General features: G+C 38.2%; 1 protein-coding gene across 3 annotated transcripts in view; it reads right to left on the reverse strand.

Moving 5' to 3' along the window:
* DIXDC1 (DIX domain containing 1) overlaps positions 1–20,656 on the reverse strand; it is an 87,656-nt gene that overhangs the window by 42,397 nt on the left and 24,603 nt on the right. For 2 of the 3 annotated variants that reach the window (XM_072425641.1, XM_072425640.1), the window contains 4 exons: positions 9,845–9,974; positions 4,585–4,710; positions 2,434–2,686; positions 132–239 (listed from right to left, as the gene is read on the reverse strand). In XM_072425641.1, coding sequence (XP_072281742.1) covers positions 132–239; positions 2,434–2,686; positions 4,585–4,710; positions 9,845–9,974 — 617 coding nt within the window. The remainder of the gene's footprint in view (positions 1–131; positions 240–2,433; positions 2,687–4,584; positions 4,711–9,844; positions 9,975–20,656) is intronic. The other variant, XM_072425642.1, reaches the window with a different exon arrangement.

A 20,656-nucleotide genomic window follows, 5' to 3' on the forward strand; every position in this document is an offset into this window, starting at 1 on the left:
TGACGATTTCATTTTGTATCACGTGTTTGTTTTCAAACTTCTGATGTTTCTACATTCTTTTTTGTAATTACCTTTGGTTTATTTGTTTTGATAAAGTTTTTTAGGAGTGAAAATAAAGTCAAACAGCCTACCCTGATGACTCAGAAGGAGATGTACTCCCTTGATGACCTTCATATTGCTTCACCATCGCCCGCACACTCCAGTATGGGTTCACAATCTCATCTTCCACGCTGCTGTTCCTAGGAAGAATTATTACTTGGACTTTATTTGGACTAATATCCTTATATCAAAGAAATAAAACTGCAAATTGCCACAAAAGTAATTCCAGTAAACTGCTATAGCTATTCAAAAATATTACAGCTGTGAATACAACCGTCTCTTCTACTATAGAGTAAATGTGAGCCCACAGCCACCCTGGCATCTTCAGTGGACAATCAATGGCCACATAGCTTTGTACTGGATTGATCTGCTAAAAACTGATGGATATTGAGTGGGGCACAGCAGTAATTCAGGTTACCAATGTACAATAAGGAGTTTATTGATTGTTTACATGATTGTGCAAACAGTTATTGATTGTTTACATGATTGTGCAAACATCTATAGGTAGCTTAGGTGAGTAACCTGCATATATATAAGCCTACTAACTTTATCAATCACAACCCAGATACCTAACCAAGATAAACACATTAACATTGAACATGTCACCCTTGACGAATAACAGTTTGTGCTGCTTATCCATCAGAACCAATATTGTTACTGCAGTCAGACACTAAATGATGTTGCTATAGGAAAACAAAGTGCAGGGCACTCACAGCAAGTACAGCTGCTGCAAGCAGAACATTTATGTCATCATAAATCAAAGTACTGACGTTAGTTCAGAATCCAATAACTCACTAGGGGTGTATAGTTTTTCTGCATGCTTTCATTGTGGGCATGTGTGTGGTTTGCTGTATTGATAAATCAATTAAAACACTTGGCACTATAAAACAAGATACAGTTCTGGATCTAATTAAACTAATTACTCATTAAAATACCATTGATCTCCATAGTCACATCTAGCAAAAGAATTTGTGAAGGTAGTATTTATCATTTAGTGTCACTACTGACTGAGAATATGTTAGCTGTATGCAATAAATAAAGACGGGACTATGCGCAGAGATTGTAAATTCTGTTTGGAAAAAAAACATAGAAATTGGTTTATCTAAATTCCAATAAGTAATTTTATTGTATATGTTGCTCTAAAATATGTTGCCATTATAACATAAAGTAAAAGATAATCGTGCTGTTATATAAAATATTCTTGGATGCCTGCCTTGACCTTTGAATTTTATTTAAAGCCCACACCATAGTCGGCAACCCGGTCCAGAAGTTGCCTAGAATAGGCTGAGCGACACTTGTGTCCTCTTTTTAGATGCCAGTGTAATTGTTCTGCACATTCCTCCCTAATCCCTAATGTAAAAATATATTTCTGCCAAACCTGCCGGTTTTCTATTGGAGTCTTGGGAGACTAAGATGCTCATGTGGATCCCATGTACATTGGACATTTCCATTTATATGAAACATAAGCTTCAATCTTCTCTCTTATGTCTTCTGTCATTCAGTTCAGATGTCAAAGCCTCCACTGCTCACTGAATTTTTCACAATGGATACATTATAGAAGCATCCGTTTTGCATTGAAAGGGGGATGGGCCTAATTTAGACCCGTGCAGATGTCAATTGCCCCAATACTGGCGATATTAATAAATACTGTGCAATAATAATAATAATAATAGCAATACTGTCCAGGTCTTGGATCCAAGGGGCACCACAAGCACTAACATGGGTACCTACAGGTACCACAGGGTACTTTAGTACTGTTAATGCCTTTCAAGCAGGTGAGGGGCAGGAATGGACCTTGATTCTCAATTGATCATGGTACCCTCAGAGGTTATTAAAGGGAAGCTCCAGCCTTATCCAAACTTACCCGGTGTATGTGAGAAAAACTCTAGTTTCCCTCCTACATCCCAAAAAACATGCGGCTACATTTTTTGTCTTTTTCTTAAAAATTGCCCCTAGACTACGTTAATGACATATGACTATGGTAGAGAGACTAGATTGCGAACCCCCTGAGGGACAGTTAGTGACATGACAATGGACTTTGTAAAGCTCTGTGTAATATGCTGGCGTAATATATAAATACTGGCTAATAATAATGTTATTACAGGCATACACCCACATGCCACAGAAATCTAGCCACACTGTTACCAATTAGTTGTTCACAAATGCTTATAACAAGCCAGACATGCTGACTATAGATATTCAATAGATAAACAGAGCACAATATATATTTAAGGACTGATTTATATTAATCATATGCTCTTTAAACTGATACATTAACTGTTTACATAACTATGTATCCATAATTTGTAGCTTAATGTCTACAAGATGACTTACCTCTGTCTGTAGCGGGAAACATCTCGCCCTGAACGTGACATGTCCAGCCGAACATCAGCAAGAGCAGCAGCTGCACCCTGGGCCACCGCTGTAGTGGACTGAGGGCGATGATTATTGGCAGAGAAAACAGACTGGTTCTTCCCAGATGCTCCCACCACATTGTGGTTAACAGATCGTCCTGACACCGGTTTAAAATGAGCTGCCAAGGTCAGTATGATTCTCATAATGGATTTTAAATTCCCATCGACAATATCTGCAGAAAAAAAAAAAGAAATTAAGTATAATCATAAGTTACCTTTGGAGAAAACAGAATCTCAAAATGATCAGGGGACCCAGAGACACGGGATGTAACAAATATTATGTAAATCTCCATGTATACTGTAAAAGTTAGTATACTGTATACTGTAAAAGTTGGACTGTCCTGCCTCTCTGAACCCCACCTGAAACTGTATGGGGAATAAAGAGGGAGTGCGTGCTATCATCAGGTTATTTTACCAATACATCATAACTCCCAAAAACTTGTAATCTCTCTTTTTTATGCTTGTGCGTATCCTTTTAGGTTTACAAAGGTATGTATTTATAGAACAGTGAATGACAATCAGCAACACTTTTGTTCTGGTGGGAAATCGTCCAGGTCCATATGTTTTTAGTGGCAATGGTGGATTCTTCACCATAAAATGTTGCTGAATGTCAGACCACTTTTAAAATACATAAAAAAAGATTCCAGTTAATAAAGTTTGGTGAATATCAGATTCACTGCGTAATTGTCAATAATATATACTTCATATCTCTATTCAGGAAATCCTAGGTGACCCACTGTTCACCAGATCACTGTAAGAGATACTAGGATCAGGCACTCTGCATGTTCACTGTTGGGTCATGTAATGCCAACCCAAGGACCTAATGTAATAAAATTAAAAAGCAGTGAGCATGACATTCAGTCAGTATCTGACATTCAGCAGATTCCCTGGTGGAGAATGTTACAGCTGCAAATGGCAGCGATTGATTCTCCACCAGAGAATGTTTGGCAAATGTCAGATTCACTGCTTGATAACTAGCTCCCATGTGACACAATGAAAGTGATTCATATTTTTAAAAAGTCCTTTTTAACTTTTACACTTAGACAGAAAGTGGAGCTTTACAAGTTATACTCTATGACATGTGCACACCTAGAATTCATGTAAACATTATTCAGCCTTCAATTTACCTCCAATATTAGATCCTTAAAATAGAAAACACACAAAAAGTGTGTGGGAACTTAGATCAGGCCGCAGATGTCTCTCATGTAGATTTATCTTGTAATTAGCATATGCCTTTTTAATGTTATGTTTATTACACTTCTGAAGCAGACTTCCTGCTATTTGGATAAATGAACACATGTGGAATATTATTTAATTTATGTCAACTTCAAAAAAAGCAGTTTTTAAACAGAACACTAAAATGTAGCAAAAACAGATTTGGTTCATACACTTTCCTATGTGGGGGAAAATGGGTCACTGGGGTTTGATGTATGGAACCATTAATGGTATGGAACAGCTTATTGTAAAATGGCATCTGGCAAAGCATTAGCTTTAGATCATGTTTAGAATGAATGCAGGTTGCAGCCGAGTTGCTCTGCATAGACACTGCAGTTTCCCTTCATTTTTAATAAACCTGTATGTTCAACTTCAAGCACTTTCCTCCACTGGAATATTCCAAAGTGACTTCCGACACTGATGTATCTCCCCCAGTGCTGCTCACCTCGGCATTAACTCTATGGGAAGCACATACACAATGATACCAGGGACTATCCCTATAGCAGATTGTCCTGATGAAACCATTTTTTTCACTGGCATTTTGATAACTTTACTTCGCAATTAACAACACTCATTGGAACTGAAGAAAGTTCCAAGCAACTAAACTTCAGCATTACAAAACAAGTCCGGCTAGATGTTGCTAACTACTACTATATCTACTGCAACTGGGATGAATGAGAAACATTACAGGCAATCTTCAATAACAATCTGGACACAGCAAGGGAAAAAAGTCAAGAAGCCTTCACAACAAAGTTTTGTGTTGCCTTCTATTTTTCATTTATTTATTTTAGAGCAATAAACTAACATGAACTCACATTAAATAATGTTGGACTGAACTTCACACTATTACACCTACCTTTAGCTGTTGTTTGATGCATCCTGATCTTTTTAGAAGCCATAAATTGTAAGACTTTCTCCACATTGTCCCTCATTTCCTGTGGATTACTTGGCTGTTGGTGAATTCCATTGAGCTTTTCACCAGCTGTAGGAGAGAAAAGCAATGCATTTATTGCATTAACCCACAACATCCAAGCATTTAGCACTAAGCACTAAATCTTTTTTTACCGCTTTAAAAATTAGAAATGACAAACATAACATTATTTATGCGACTTAAATACAAAATGGGTAATAAATCTTCGAAATGCTATAAAACATACAATAAACAAAGTTTTATACCAACCAGTAATGTTAAAATTCAGCTTTACCTTACTGACCACAATGCAGCTCTGTAACATTGGCCACTACATTTGTTACTGTATACTAGTGACTGCTCAAAATTTCTGCTGCTGTAAAACATTTCAGTTTTTTATCTGTTGCCGTGTACTGAGATGACTTATGTAAAGCGGAGAAAAAGAGCAGCAGAAGAGCCAGAAATATTTATTTAAAGTGCAAGTCCACCCAACAAAAATTTGGATTGCAGATGAGGCTAAATGTATGATCTAGAGAGAAAGTATCCTCATCCTGCAAAAAAATGGTGCTCCTACTGAAAACTATCCAGAACATGGGGGATTTTAAACAGTCTCCCCCCCACTTTTTCACAATTTATCAGTGAGCAATTATTTTAAAGCTTTTCCATCATTGGTAAATTTTTTATTATTATTAATAAACAGGATTTATAGCACCAACATAATATGCAGCACTATACATTAAAATAGGGGTTGCAAATGACAGACGAATACAGACAGTGGCTAGGGGAGTATTTTTTTACCAGGTCAGAAAAGTAAGTGGGATAAGAACTGTGGAGGGATTTGAAGGCAAAGCCCAAGAGCTTGAATTTGATTCTAAGGTGAAATGGAAGCCAATGAAGAGAACTGCAGCGAGAGGCAGCAGAAGAGGAGCGGTGGAACAATGGATGAGTCTGGCTGCAGCATTCATGATAGATGGTAGAGGAGAGAGTCGGGTTAGTGGAATACCAGAGAGGAGGAGGTTACAGTAGTCCAGGCGGGAGATGATAAGAGCATGTACAAGGAGTTTGGTGGTCTCAGGGGACAGGTAGGGGCCGATTTTGGAGATGTTGCGTAGGTGAAAGTGACAGGACCTGGAATTGTTCTGAATATGGGGGGGAAATGAGAGGGCAGAGTCAAAGGTGACGCCAAGACAACGTGACTGAGGGGAGGGCCGAATAGCAGTGTTGTTAACAGTTGGGAATATGTCAGGGGGAGATTTGGAATTAGAGGGGATGATGATGATGAGTTCTGTTTTATCCAGGTGGAGTTTCAGGAATCGGTCAGACATCCATGATGATATGGCTGACAGGCAGCATGAGGCCTTATCCAGGACTGGGGGAGACAATTCAGGGGTGGACAGATAGATTTGAGTGACCCTTAGGGAACAACCAACAGGGAGACGAGTGGGCGAGGAGGAGTTACCATTGAAAGAAACTTGAAAGCAGCGGTCAGACAGATAGTAGGCAAACCAAGAGGGAGCAGTGACACTGATACCAATGGAGCAAATTATTTATATTATAAGGGGGTGATCAACAGTGTCAAAAGCAGAGGAAAGATCAAGGAGAAGGAGCAGAGAAAAGTTGCCTTGAGACTTAGCTCTGAAGAGGTCATTGGCCACTTTAGTAAGGGCTGTTTTGGTGGAATGGGCAGCTCTAAAACCAGACTGGAGAGGGTCAAGGAGAGTTGGTGCTCAGGTAATGGGTGAGTCTTTTGTAGACAAGACGCTCAAGAAATTTGGAAACATATGGGAGAAGGGAGATGGGACAGTAGCTAGAAGGTAGGGAGGGGTCTAGTGAGGGTTTCTTCAGGATAAGGAGAATAATGACATGTTTAAATCGGAGGAGAAGATACCAGTAGAAAGGGAGAGATTGAATAGTTCGGTCAGGGCAGGGGCCAGGGTGGAGGAATGGTCACGGAGTGGATCAGAGGGAATTGGGTCAAGCGGACAGGTAGTAGATGGAGATGATGAGAGGAGACTTCATCCACAGTAACAGTGCTGAGGGAGGCCAGTGATGATTTACTCGTGGAAGGGGTGGGTATGGTTGGAGTGGTCCAGTGAGCAGAGACATTATGTCTGATTTTGTCCTTTTTTTTCTAAAGTAGGTGGTAATGTCTTGGGCAGAGAAGGTTGTTGTGGGGGGAGCAGGTGTGGGGTTTAGGAGGGAGTCAATTGTTGAGAAGAGGCTGCGTGGGTTGGAAGCCTGAGAGGAAATGACAGCAGAGAAATAATTTTTCTTAGTGACAGTGAGCTCAGTGTTAAAATTTTGTAGCTTGGCTTTGTAGTCCATGAAGTCTGCGCTGAGGCCACTTCCGCTCAGCTGCATGAGCAGTCTTTTGTAGCTGTTTGGTGTGATTGTTGTGCCAGGGACGGGGCTTAGCAGGATAAGGGTAGTGGAAGGTGGCAGGGACAACTTTATCCAGAGATAGAAAAAGAGTGTGGTTTTCTATAGGCTTTCCACTGTGATGGCTGGTCTTTGTATAAAACTCCTACCCGCCCTTCATCAGTGCAAGCAATACAACTTTTCCTTAGCTGATTGTGAGCTGTCAGATGCCAGTCTGTGACATGAAACTTACCAGCATTCTGCTACTTCTTTACCATCCATTTACTAGCTGGAACCTGGAAAGAGACTAAGTGGTATTTCCTGTCTAGTAGGGTTGTCTGAGTGAAATACAAATTCTCTTTTTATTTTTCTTAGTTTTAGTATTATGGTTTGTTCAAGTCAAATTTATTTTTTTCATACCTCCCTGGTTTTACTAGGGATTGTCTTTCTTGTGTCAAGATAGCAGGGATGTACGGGAGCGGAGTCATACTAAGTGGTACGTTAGGCTGGGCCTTCATCAAAGACTAGGCAAGACTGCATATTGTAATAAAAGAACAGATTAAAATACAATTAGGTACAAAATAATGGAGCAAAGAGAGCATTTATCTGTACCCTTTATGTGGAATTTAGAATTTTAACTACTTTCATGATCACTTAGATTGCCACAGTGATTTAATGTGACATGTATTATAATATAAAATGGGGTTATTTGGCCCTGAATACATGAAATAAAATCATTCAGAATGAAATTAAACCAGTCTGCTTTATCTCTTTCAGTACTAGTTACCCTCATTAATTTTTTATAGTCTGAACTCTAAAAGTATACAGCAGAAAAATTCTTAATTTTGGAAACATTGTGGAAAATATTTGGCACACAAAAGTCCTACCTAAAATGAAAAGGTGTCACTGGACAACAGCAAAAGAAATAGGCTGATGTAAATGTAGCAGCAGACTGTCACACAAACTTAAGCTACTGCAGTCAAATTAAAGCTATTGGCTGTAATTGAAATTTTTGACCAAAAGCTTATTGTTCTCCTAAGGGAGACTGTGACAAATGTTAATAACTCTGGTTTCTGTGATTTATAAACATTTTCTCTTTCCTCCCTAATACCCCCTTTGGGATCTCCTGAAGTGACTTCAGATGCCAATATATCTCTAGCTGTGCTGCTCGCCTGTACATTTAGCTCAACATCAGTGGCACATACACAGATGATACCGGGAACCTTACCTATAACAGATTTTCCTCATGGAACTCGTTTTTTACTGGCAATTTGATATATTCATTTTGGGATCACTATTTCCACCTATATCTTGCCTCTAATAAATCAACCTCTGAGGGTGTCAGGGCTGCATGAACTCCAGGGCACCTGCCCAGAAGTTACATCATCCTGGCAGAGCCAATTAAGATTGCCAAAGATCGAAATGCAGAAGAAAAGATAGAAGATGGCAGAGCATGAGGTGGAGAAAGATGAGTATCCCCAGGGCATAGTTCCGCTTTAATGCAAAACACAACAAGAAACCCAACCAGTGTTCTCACCAGACCCTTTAAGCTGGGCCCACCACCTGGCACTTTTCAGTAACCACGCGACTGTTTTTGGGTGGTGCTAAGGAGTTGGATCATAATACAGGGGCTGCCACCTGCCTACAATTTCTTCCCACTCAGCTATAAAAAATTTTTGAGTTGAACACTGCCAACCATAGGGGTCTTGGACACAATGGCACTGAAAGATATACTTTTTCTCTGCAAGATACAAAAATCTGAATATAACGTTTTTAAAAGTTTGTAATAAAACAGGTGGTTTTACATTTTCATTGTGTGTAATGTGGAATTGATTTTATAAAACATCAAAAGTCCCTTAATCATTTATCTGTTTGATATACAAACAAAAACAGCACTTGTAGGATTTGAGCATCTATAATAGAGCTTGTCATGTTCCTGAGTCATGAGCACAAGCTGCTATCTTTATTCCTATTTACCACTCAGTGACCATGATCAACCTTCAGTTAAAGTAGCAGATGGAACTTGGTATACCAAAGCTAAATTGAAGCCTTGTACAGATGTCCGATGGATGTCAGAGGATTGTCGCTGGAAATTATCTTTCATGATCGTTTCCAGGTACATATTAACAAACAAGCATTTCACACACTCCAAAGGAGTAAACAGCAGTAGTTCCCGATTGGGTGATTATCAGTCTGTTATAGCGGAATGATGAACAATGTTGGGGGAATCACAGTACACGTCAGATTTTTACCCAAGATGAGAAAGATCACTGTGACGTGATGTAGCTTAAGAGTGACAACAGAAGGTTTGCTAAATACAGGTAATGCTGCCATTTAAGGTTTTGCTTGCCCAGCCAAAAATGAAAACATCTTTTGTTTTCAGAAATTGGCTATTGTTGATCGTAGGGATTTGAAGCTTGTTAGAAAGTTTCCTTGCATGTAGGTTATTGTCCTTCATTCCTCTGTAAAGAAGACTGAAGGAACAGATGCACCATGAAGTCAGTGCTGTCAGCCATAGATAAAGATTGTGTTGGATGCCATTGATGGAGCAACGTGACAACAGACAAATATTTCCCAAGAAAAGGTTTATACGCATTGTTTGTGGTATATAAAAATCCTTCCTTCAGTGAAACAACTAAAGTATTTCATACCATGCTCAGCTACATAACACAGACATCCATAGAGCAGTATTGTAGATCAAACTTGTAGCTTAGACACATACCAGTCTACCACGATTTAGGCATCTGGATATCCATTTTACAGTAGCATTCATTTTAAATGATATTTAGTAGAAAAAAATTATATTTCTGGAAATTTAAGACAACCTTACACAGGTCTGTGCACTTACCAACTATTTCTATTAGATGACCCAGCACCACTCCATCCCGAAGGTCAAGCCGTAGGTCTTGTACCAAATTAACCCCAGCTTTTTTCTTTAATTGTGAGTTCACCCAGGCGACGTAGGCCTGTAGCTGTTGCTGAAACACAAAATACATTTTCTTATTACACACAAATATAAGCATAATAAAGAAAAATTCCTATCATTTGCACCTTTTAAACTAAATCTCTATGCCTCCACCATAACCCAATGAGATCATGCCGAGTGTATTTCTAATAGCAACTTTGGGTGGAATTTTTTAAATTATTTTACAAATATAGTGTAACAATAAAAACAAAGGCCCATTTTCTTTCTGGGCTTTACTATATCTGTATTTTACTACAAGCAATGGTGTTTTGCTCTCTTTGCCTTCACAGTCAGCTCATTCAATAGATAAACGGAGCCCGATGGATGTCAAGAGGGCACAGCTACATCCTTATCATCCTGCAGTAAAACCAGAAGGACAGAGAATTGATCAATACTCTGCACCTGCCTGTCACTTTACAGGTGAAAGACGTTTATATGAGGCAGCTCCTTTGTTCTTTCCAATTCTTATCAGTGTACATATACTAAGATTTTTACAATCTGCTGCACCATTCAGCTAACAATTACTATCATTTTCTATTAGGGTGATGTTGCATGTGCACCCATTTTAAAAGACCAGGAGGGCAAAGCTGCTCTTTTGCCTAGGGCTCAATTTACCCCCATCAATCCCAGTTTATGTTACAGATTTAGAATCCTGGATTTAATTCTCACCAAGAACACTGCTTGCAAGGAACTTTTAGGTTCTTTCTGTGTCTGTGTTTCTTTTAAAAGTACCATTGTCATCCTACTGTACAAAGACATTCTGGTACTTTAGTACTTTAAACTGCAAAGGGGAGAGAGCGCAGTGGGGTGCTGCTCCAACATTCTCCCCCTCTCCATAGAGCAGAATGGCGCTGTGTGTACAGCACTCATTCATACAACAAGCAGTCTTTTGTAGTTAGAAAGGATTGTGAAAGATCCTTTACAACGACAATTATTGCATGTGTGTACACAGCCTAAGTGCTTTCATGTCATAGGCCATAGCTTTAACACAAGAATAAGAATCTTTATTTTTTAAAATAAATTCTTGTCTTTATCTTGGTGTGTTAGCTTAGTGAAATGAGCTGGATGTAATTTACATTTCTTTACAATAATATCTATTTCCTACATTAATATCCAATAGTGGCTCCATATACACATTGTTCCCCATAATATCAAACACAATAAAAAGCTATACAAGTAATATTCTACAATTAAGAAAAAAAAAAGCTGGCATAGCTGTGATTTCTACAGCACAGGTCACTGGGGATTTTACAGAGATCTCCCCTTTCAAACCCTCCACTGATTGCTGTGACAAGATAAAGCCTTGCTTTTTGCTTGATCAGATCCGTTCTGTAAATGAACTCTGTATAATCTAATATGCTGAGTCAGTCGTATGAAACACTCGCTCAGACACATGGCAGGGAGGCCAGAAACAAAATAACAGGAAATGATAACAAATACAAAACAAAGTCATATGGAAAACTGCTATAGTCTAAAATGCAATAGGATATCATAGAGAATATTTATTATGAATATATTTGCAGTATCACATAATATAAAGGGAATATAAAGTAGTTTTGCACATATTATCTTGGTATAGGGCTGATATGGGTTTAGTGTCCTTTTTCAAATAGTCTTTTCCTTTACTTGTACTGATTTTTTTTTTAGATTTGTAGCCAAGTTGAAATTTCCACACACAAAGGAATAAATCAGAGCAGTGAATTGTTCATTATTTGATGACTATGTTTGTAGCTGCTTTATTCAGACAAGGAAATCATAGTCCTTACATTTTTAATGAATACATTATTATTTATTTATTATTTAATAAAGATTCACAAGTAAACAATCATTTATGCAATATATATATATATATATATATATATATATATATATATATATATATATTTGTGTGTGTTTTTTTTTTTACTTTGAAAAAGTTTAAATTAATGCAGTCAATCTTTGGAGAAGCTTATGTTGGTTTAACCATTTCTGCCTGAACACTAGAGGGCAGCATAGCAGCCTCCTGCCTATAAGAAAACTACATTTCCCATGATTCCTTACATTCTGTATTACAGATCTAACTTTATATTTGTAGCCTCAGATATCTACACTACAACACAATGGGGTGGGTACAAAGGACAGCATTCGCAACAGAGCATGAATTGTGGTCACAGCCATTAAAGATGTATAATTCTCTGCAAAGGATTTAATGTTTTTATGGGTGCTAAAGGGACAAATTTTTTAAAATAACATGAAGGAATGTATTGTTATATATATATATATATATATATATATATATATACACACACACTTTAGTGACCTGCCAAGAAAACAGAGGAAGAAGAAGGAAGTGTAGATAGAAGATTGCCATCTTCTTTCTACACTTCCTTCTTCCTCTGTTTTCTTGGCACGTTACCCGATCTTGCAGGGTGCAAGTGTGAGATCGGGTGAAAAGCCCTCTGTAAAGGGTGAAAAAAGAGAGCCATTATCACTGCGCTTGCGTGAGCTTAGCATCTCTTTCCCTTATGAGAAAAAAAGCCGCTTCTGCGCATGTCTAAGATTAGGCATGTGCAAAAGAAGCACCCAGAGCCTCCCGGCATGTGTGACAAAGGTATCCCAGGAGGCTCTGCGCTCCCATTCAGTTTTAATGGCCAAGGCATTCAAGACTGGAAGGGGAGGTGCTGCACCCTTTTTAGAAAAGAAAAAAAGAAAATGAATAACATTTTCCCTTTACATAGAAGGGTTATCTACCCTTTTACGTAAAGTGAAAATGTTGAGTTTAGGTCAGCTTTAAGGAAGGCTGTCTCTGGTGTGAATCCATCCATAGTGTTCTGGGAATCTGTTGTCACGTAGATGCTTACTTGTTAAACAATGACTGTATACGTATAAGAAACATCAGTCTAATATATATATTTAAAAGGTGCCAAACAGCTCTCAATACTTTATTCCCGGGAACAATTAAAAATATGTCCACACCATACTGATATAATAGCCTGGTGATTGCCAGTGGGTAGAATCACATGCAACAACCATAAGTTGTGATGGAGTCTCACTCCGTCATTTTCATGGTATTCAGTAACCTATAGCAACTGTCTTGCACTGGTTGCTATGGATGTTACATGCACATAATATTTAGGGTTTTGCCCTTTTCATTCTCTTAGAGCCCCCCTGGAAATCTTCAGTATAATTTACTATCCAGTAAATTATTACTTCATTACAAATACATTTAACAAATACGTTTTCTGTAAGAGGGCACATTCTCTAAGAGCTAATAAACTGCTTGAAGTGCTCACTTATTTTACATTTTTTTCCAACACATGAACAGAATTAGTAAACTTTGTTCCTACAACATGACTACATTTATCCTTCAAATACAAGTAGTCATGGCACGAGCTCTGTGAGAACCATCAAGCATATGCCAGCTGCAGGGAATGGCCTGTGCTGTCAGTGCCATGAATGTTTGTTTACATGGGAAAAGAAGGTCTGAGCCTTGGCTGCCAGGGAAGAATGGCCCATCTGTGTCTCTTATACTGTAGACATTGTTTACGAGGCTTTGCTCACACAAGACGGCTCTCCAGGCATTGGCTGGATTTCAGATATTGAGCTGCCATGCAACAATCACTCAAGATTACATTTATCAGACAAAGCAAAAATCAATATGTGTGGGGTGCCGACTGCCAGATTAAAGTGGTTAGATTCAAGCCGTGGTGCCTGGGTACCAATTTAATCATCCCACCTCTTCATCCAGGCTAATCTCTTCTAACTGCATTTCAACATGGCCAGTGATACCAAAGATAATGTTTAACTATTTCATAACCACCGGTTGTTTGCATTTCAATGACTGGGATACTAAAAACTGCAAATTGTTGCTTGTAAAAGGGAACTATTTTGAAAATATATTGCTAAATCCCCTGGTATTGCTAATAAATAGCATTTAATATCCCATGTGAACTTATTTCTTACACAATAGATCACATCTGCTGAACAGAAAAGTATATATGAAAGTTTACATGTTAATATTACCCAAAACAATGGCTTTGAAACTACAGTTCTCATAACCACACACGTGTCAATGTGATCATTAAATTAATCATTAAATGTGATTAAACAGATCAAATAAAACAGAAATCCCAAACCATACAAAATGTTTGTGACATCTTATAATAGGTTAAGAATCTTTTGCGTCAATCAGTTGTAGTGGAATTTATCATTTGAACAAATATCTGTGTGTGTGACCATTAGTTTTAAATGATATAAATGTATGAAATATCAATGATATTCTTGATCAATATGTTTAATCATTTACAAAGTACAGGAACAGTACCAAGATGATATTTGTTAACAAATTACTTGCTTTGCAATCTCTTGTACTTTTTCTTGTACTCTTGTAGGGTGGCAAAGAATGGGCCAATTTCTCTATATGCCTAATATTCATCTTTATTGTCCTTTCTAAACAAATTCATGTGAACGCCAAAGGATATTTCTTTCCACTTAGGTCTATGTTAATCTCTTTGTTGTATCACATGTTAATAAAAAGTCACATTACAATGACTGTACAATTCCGGTTTGCAGAATTGTTTACTAATAGAAAATGCCATCACACATAACCCCAGTAAAAAAAGTATACAAGCTCATTACCTATTTTCCATATACGTGGAGTCAGACAATTCTATATAGTAAAACTCCGTATTGTACAGCGTTTCTTACAGCATAAATTCTAGTTGCTTGCTCTCACTTATTATTCTCACATCAATCACAAATAGAGTTCTGCAGTGTTCACAACAACTGATATCACTCAATTTTGTCACCTCTCATTGACCATCACACAAACACAACAATTTTCATTGACTGTCAGTGCTAATTCTTCTTCACACTTGTTATCTTTAGGTCAAGCTGACTACCATTAGGCTGCATACACACCTCAATAATTGTCATTAGGAAGGATCTTTCATTAAAGATGCATGAACGAGTGCTGTACATAGAGCACCATTCTGCTCTATGGAGAGGGCGAGAACGACAGAGCGGCACCCCGCTGTGCACTCTCTCCCTTTCACTTGTATTACGATTGATCATTGTTCCTGGATCTGCCAGGACAGATCCATGTACAACGTTGGATGATTTTTGTCTGATAATAGCCCTGAAGAGATTATCAGACAAGAATCATCTGACCTGTGTATGTAGCCTTACACTTATAGGCAGAAGGTGTTAGACAGGGCCCATATGTAAAACCAGAGCATAACAATCTGCAGCTTTTAAAATAAGACAAAACAATAACATATACCCCCTAGAAAGACATCCCCCCTGTATATTTTATATTTCACTTGATTTTTATTAAGGATTAAATAGTGGAACAGGGAAAAAAGAACAACAAATAGGGAGTTACATTAAAAAAAAATCATAGTAAACAAGACAAGGACATCAGACTAAGAAATCATACATAAAGATAAACAGAACCGAAGTCATACGATGCCATATAAAGAGCAAAATGGATAAAGGGTGACAAAAATTTAAAAAACAAACAGATATCTTGAGGTAGGTTGAACATAAAACTAAAGCACAAAAGTGGAGAAGGACAAATAAGACCAAAGCCCTACAAAAATACAAAACATTTTAATCTCAAAGAAGCAATAGAAAGAGAGGGTGACACTTTAGCTGATGAGATACAAGGTTCCCAAGAAGCAAAAAACGTGTGGTAAGCATACAGATCATTTTGTCAGTCATTATCCAACTGAATTTATTTTAGTAAACTCTAAGGGGCTAATGGAAGACTTCCAATGGCATGCATTACTAATGCAGGCAGCAAGAAAAATCTAAGAAGAGGAGAAGCCCAACTCAAAAGAAATTCTTCTGACCCACTTAGGTAAATTAACTTGGGTGACAGAAAAAATACGATTGCAAAAGCCTGTATATTTTAGGACATTTATTACTTCCTGGTAAGTACGCAATTCCCTTTGCACACTACTAGTTATATCCTTATTTTTATTTCTATCCCCCAACTTTCCCTTGATTACTTCCACAGTTTAATGTAGTTCTCCCTCCTCATGTGATGAAAGCTGTGTGCTGCTATCTGCACTTTCCTTCTACCTCACTTCTCTATGCTGCGTTCAATGTTCTGAGATCCTTCAGTATAGATTGTGCTCTACAGCAGTCCAGTGTTCACGCTGTCAACTCCCAAATTTTGTTGCACCAATTCAGCAGATCTTGGATTTCATAATAATTGACCATTGTGTAGCATATCAGGAAAATGAGATATTCTACCACCCCAAAAGCATCCAGGCAGTAGGACACGAATAGAGGAATCTTACAGAGTGTGTGAGAAATGTTAGAATACACTACACTCCATCTGTGCTCATTCTCCACCACTTCCATCCATGTCCACCATACTCCCTCTGGTATAATTATCCTATACCTAGGTCAATGGCCATTCTCTTTCCTCCACAATTATTTTCAATTCTTGCCTACCTCTGCTATCATTTCTTTTCAATTTTATCCATGTCCACTTTCCTGACCTTACTCTTGTCCTTCCTGCCTATTCTCCTCTCATTAGATCTATGCCCACTAAACTCCCTATGTGACCATGGGAAAATAGTTTCTAAAATACTTCCAAGACTAGAATGAATAAATGATAAAATAGGAAGCCAACATATATCCAAAACTTGTGCCGGATACCAGATCATCTGCAAGTTGAATTTCTTTTCATGTGGCACCAGTCAAATATATTTCTATAATAATGCACCTTATATATTGTGTATATATTGTTGTGTCTTTTCTACCTATAACTTGATAATTAATATTCTAGAATTGTGACTTATACTTCCTTATATCATGTTTTCCCTCAAATTAAATATAAAGAAATGTTTCTGGAAGGGAAGAGCTTTTACATTTCTGAAATAGGACCTCTACCATGACTGTCTTAACATATTTCTCCTGAAGGTATGAGCTTGGAGAAAGCCAATATTGGACAAATTAGGAGCATAGTGTCCCATCTGAAAATAGCTATTCACACATCACACATGGCTTGTTGTTTGAAAATCAATTGAAGTATTCTTAAATACCTTTTAAGATCCTGGTCACATTCAAAATGTCTGGTAATTTTAAAGTTTTTTAGAAACCAAAGTTAAGATTTAAAAAAGTAACCCACAATTATACTGTAGAAGAACTAGGAGGAGATTTCTACTTGTCCTCCTTGTGGTTAAACTATTCTCAGTACTAAAAACTTAATCACCCCGTCTGATGAAAATGTAAAGAAAATTAAGTATTTTTCCCTATATAAATTGTTAGACTACATTGACTATGAAGTACATTTTGGGAATATAATGTAAGAAAGGCATGGGAAATTTGTAGAGAGTTTAGGAAAATAAATGAATAAAACAGATCAGGAGTCATACAGTACATGTGATGTTATAGCTTTGGTTATTCTCTAGTAAAGTAGGAGACCATGGTTATGATGAAGTATTGCGTGGGATATGGAAAATGTTCACAATACGAGGAGCAAATAATAAAGTAAAAGGCAGTATACCTTGCTAGCTTAGACCATTTGGCAGTATGAAGATCTGAATAGTATACATTTTGTTTTGTTTGTTTTGCCAAATGTTAACATTAAAGTGCAGGAATTAATGTAGCAAGGCATGTTAACAGACCAAGCTAGGTGATTTACATTACACATTTACATTACCCCATAAAATACACCTTATACCAGTCTTTCTCAATCTTTTTAAATGAAATAACTTTTCAGGCTTAAGGAACCCCTGCTATATTTACTATATCCATAGCTCACAGAATGCTAGCATGGCGATCAGTAAGTAGATTGCCCCCTAAATTTCTGGCTGGCGGGACGAATATCACCCTTACAGATAGCCAAAAAGATCATTGGTATAATTGGCAACATGTCAGGGAGCCACAAATTGCTCATGGCTCAGAAAACCCCTAGCAACCTCTGGAGCAGGGGTGTCAAACTCTGGCCCTTGGGCCAAATCTGACCTGCAAGGTCCTTTTTTGGCCCCCCAAAGAATTCTAAAAATGAATACATCTGGCCCGCCTGCCCGCTACTACGTGATGCCGCTACTACAATTCCCGGCATCATGCGTGGCCTATGCGCAGCCCCACATTGTTGTTCTGTTCTATTGATTGTTCTATAGACGCAAGTAATGCCGGGAATTGTAGTCTCTGCATCACTCGTGTCTATGGAACAGGAGGTGATATATCTCTGCCTCCCCCCCTCACACATCACAGGCACCTACGGTAATACATTTAAACTGTAGTTCTGCATGCAAATGATAGAAGCAGCACAGCAGTTTGAATCTTCTAAATCAGACAATACCAGCAGCAAGAACACGATGGGTTAAATCATCCCAACTGTATTTCTATGATTGTAGTACATAGCGGGGAGGACTTACAGTCAGTATTTGGCTGAGGATGCACAGAGAATCTCCATTCATTTCCTTACACATGACAGAATCCACATGAATCTCTATTTTTCTACCTCACATCATCATTTTCAATACATGAAATACATGGACATCATTCTTTTACACCCATCATGTGACACAAAGCCTAGGCAATGCTCACATGGTGCCTGACTACCAGGGGCATTGTGTTTGTTTCAATCCATTGGAGGCTGCATAGTCTAATGTTTAGTGTCAAACTTGTGATGTGAGAGGATGAACAACACACAGGCTGCATAGATAGATAGAAATGAGTCTTTTCAACCCAAAAGTATGTGTAGAGGGGTTTGTTTTTGTTAGTTATGGATGAAGTAGTAAACATCCTCAATTTTTTCAATAAATGTTAAGTTTGGCCCCCGACTTGGTCTAAGTTTTTAATTTGGGCCCTCTGTGTATTTGAGTATTTTGACACCCCTGCTCTGGAGGAACCATAAGGTTCTGCAGGACCCTGGTTGAGAAACACTGGTGTATACTAACCATTCTCTTCTGCAAAACTGAAGAATGGAAAAAAAAGGCTTTGCCTGCAAAGATTAATCAAGGGACAATACACAAGTCATCTAGTTGTAATGCTACCTTGTAAAAGTACTACTTTTATACAATCTGAGCTTGGTTAATTCTGGCATTGTCATCTTGGAATTCACACAGGGAAGAAAACAGGGAACAGAGAAGGAAACCCCTAATAATGGAGAAACTTGGTCAATCAGTTTATTCAGGTAGTCAGCCAAACTAATTTTCGGACACATAATATTGCTGAACCTAGATCTGACAAATAAAGCAACCCCAGGTCATAACACTGACCCCACAGACTTGGATTTCTATCATTTGGCCAGGCAGTGTAGATACACAGGAAACACTTTATCTCCACTGTGCTGTACCATATCAACATTGCTTCTTCAACTTCCTCATTGACTAAGCATTACATGTCACATTTACCTTTGGAGCACTAGCAGTAACCCATGTAACTAAAGGCAGATAGCAGAATTACGGGAATGTATATTTAATATTGTTCTTTGTTTTTTTAGGTCAAGGCAAACCCCAAATATATTTCTTTTGGAACAGCTTGTCTGTAAACTACAAAGAGGATTCTGCACACAAAACTGCACGGCAGTGTCTCACCATGGGAACTGGCATGGCTTCAGCCAACACATGCTGTAGTTTAATTATTTTCATCAAAGACCCTATCTGGGGGCAATAAGGCAAACAATAGTTTCCAGCTCTAACTCATTAGTAAAATGTCTCACTAAAGCCAAGCCACAAAGTTCCCTTTTGGGAAGTTCCAATATTTGTGTTTAATTATTGGGTCTTTGTATTCTAAAACAGTCATAAACAATGAAGTCTCAACTTTTTCTGTGTTTATATAAGTATATGACACACGAGAGAGGGCCAATTGTTATTGAATCTAATTTTAAAAGAGGGAAAATCTGAGGGTGGACAATGATCTCTATTTCATTGTCACTAGACCTCTGCATTATAACAAGGTTTCCAGGCTGTAACTAGAAATTTACATTGTACTATATGCAGAATATTCTAGTTTAAAGTAGTATGCTAAATTGGCCTAAAATGCACAAGGCATAAAGTAGATTTAATTTCTAACTATATCTAAAGCCAACCTTTTGGAGCCCAGGGACCACTAAATTTACGGACTCTGGAAGGGAAGAAACGTCCCCCAGAGTGACGTCATTATGCAAACATACCCCCATTCTCCCATCGCCAGCTCAGACCAGGCCAGAGACCACTTCCTGCCCACTTCCCTGAACCTGTTATCCAAATGGGGGTCATAGTCTGCGAATCTGGCTGGTGCACCCCCCAGCAAGGCCCTTTTTCTGCCCCCGCAGGGGTGTGCACCGGCCAGAGCCGCGGACCACCAGTTGTCGACCGCTGATGTAGAACATATGAGCATGACTGGAGAGGATACACTTCACTAGTGAACCTGGGGGAACCAGCAAACTTGGAATTGATCTGGTCCAGGATTAAAAACATTTGCTAGCAAAAAGCAAATGACGTTTAAGAAATCCATTCCAAGTTTGCTGGATCATCCAGGTTCACCTTTCCCAGTCTTAAAGTCTGAACGTCAAACTATCAAGCCAGCTACACAAAAGTAAAGACATTATAAATTATAAAGGAATGAATGGAAAGATCTGAGTAATGGGAGAGTTCTTTTTTTTTTATAAACCCTGATGGCTTCTCAGTGTTATTCTACTTAACTATATCATAGTAAAAATGGTTAGAACTACACAAAATGCATATGATCATGAAAACCTCAAACCTGAAG

Source organism: Pyxicephalus adspersus, chromosome 11 (genome assembly GCF_032062135.1).
Source record: "Pyxicephalus adspersus chromosome 11, UCB_Pads_2.0, whole genome shotgun sequence".
NCBI classification, from domain to species: Eukaryota; Metazoa; Chordata; class Amphibia; order Anura; family Pyxicephalidae; genus Pyxicephalus; species Pyxicephalus adspersus.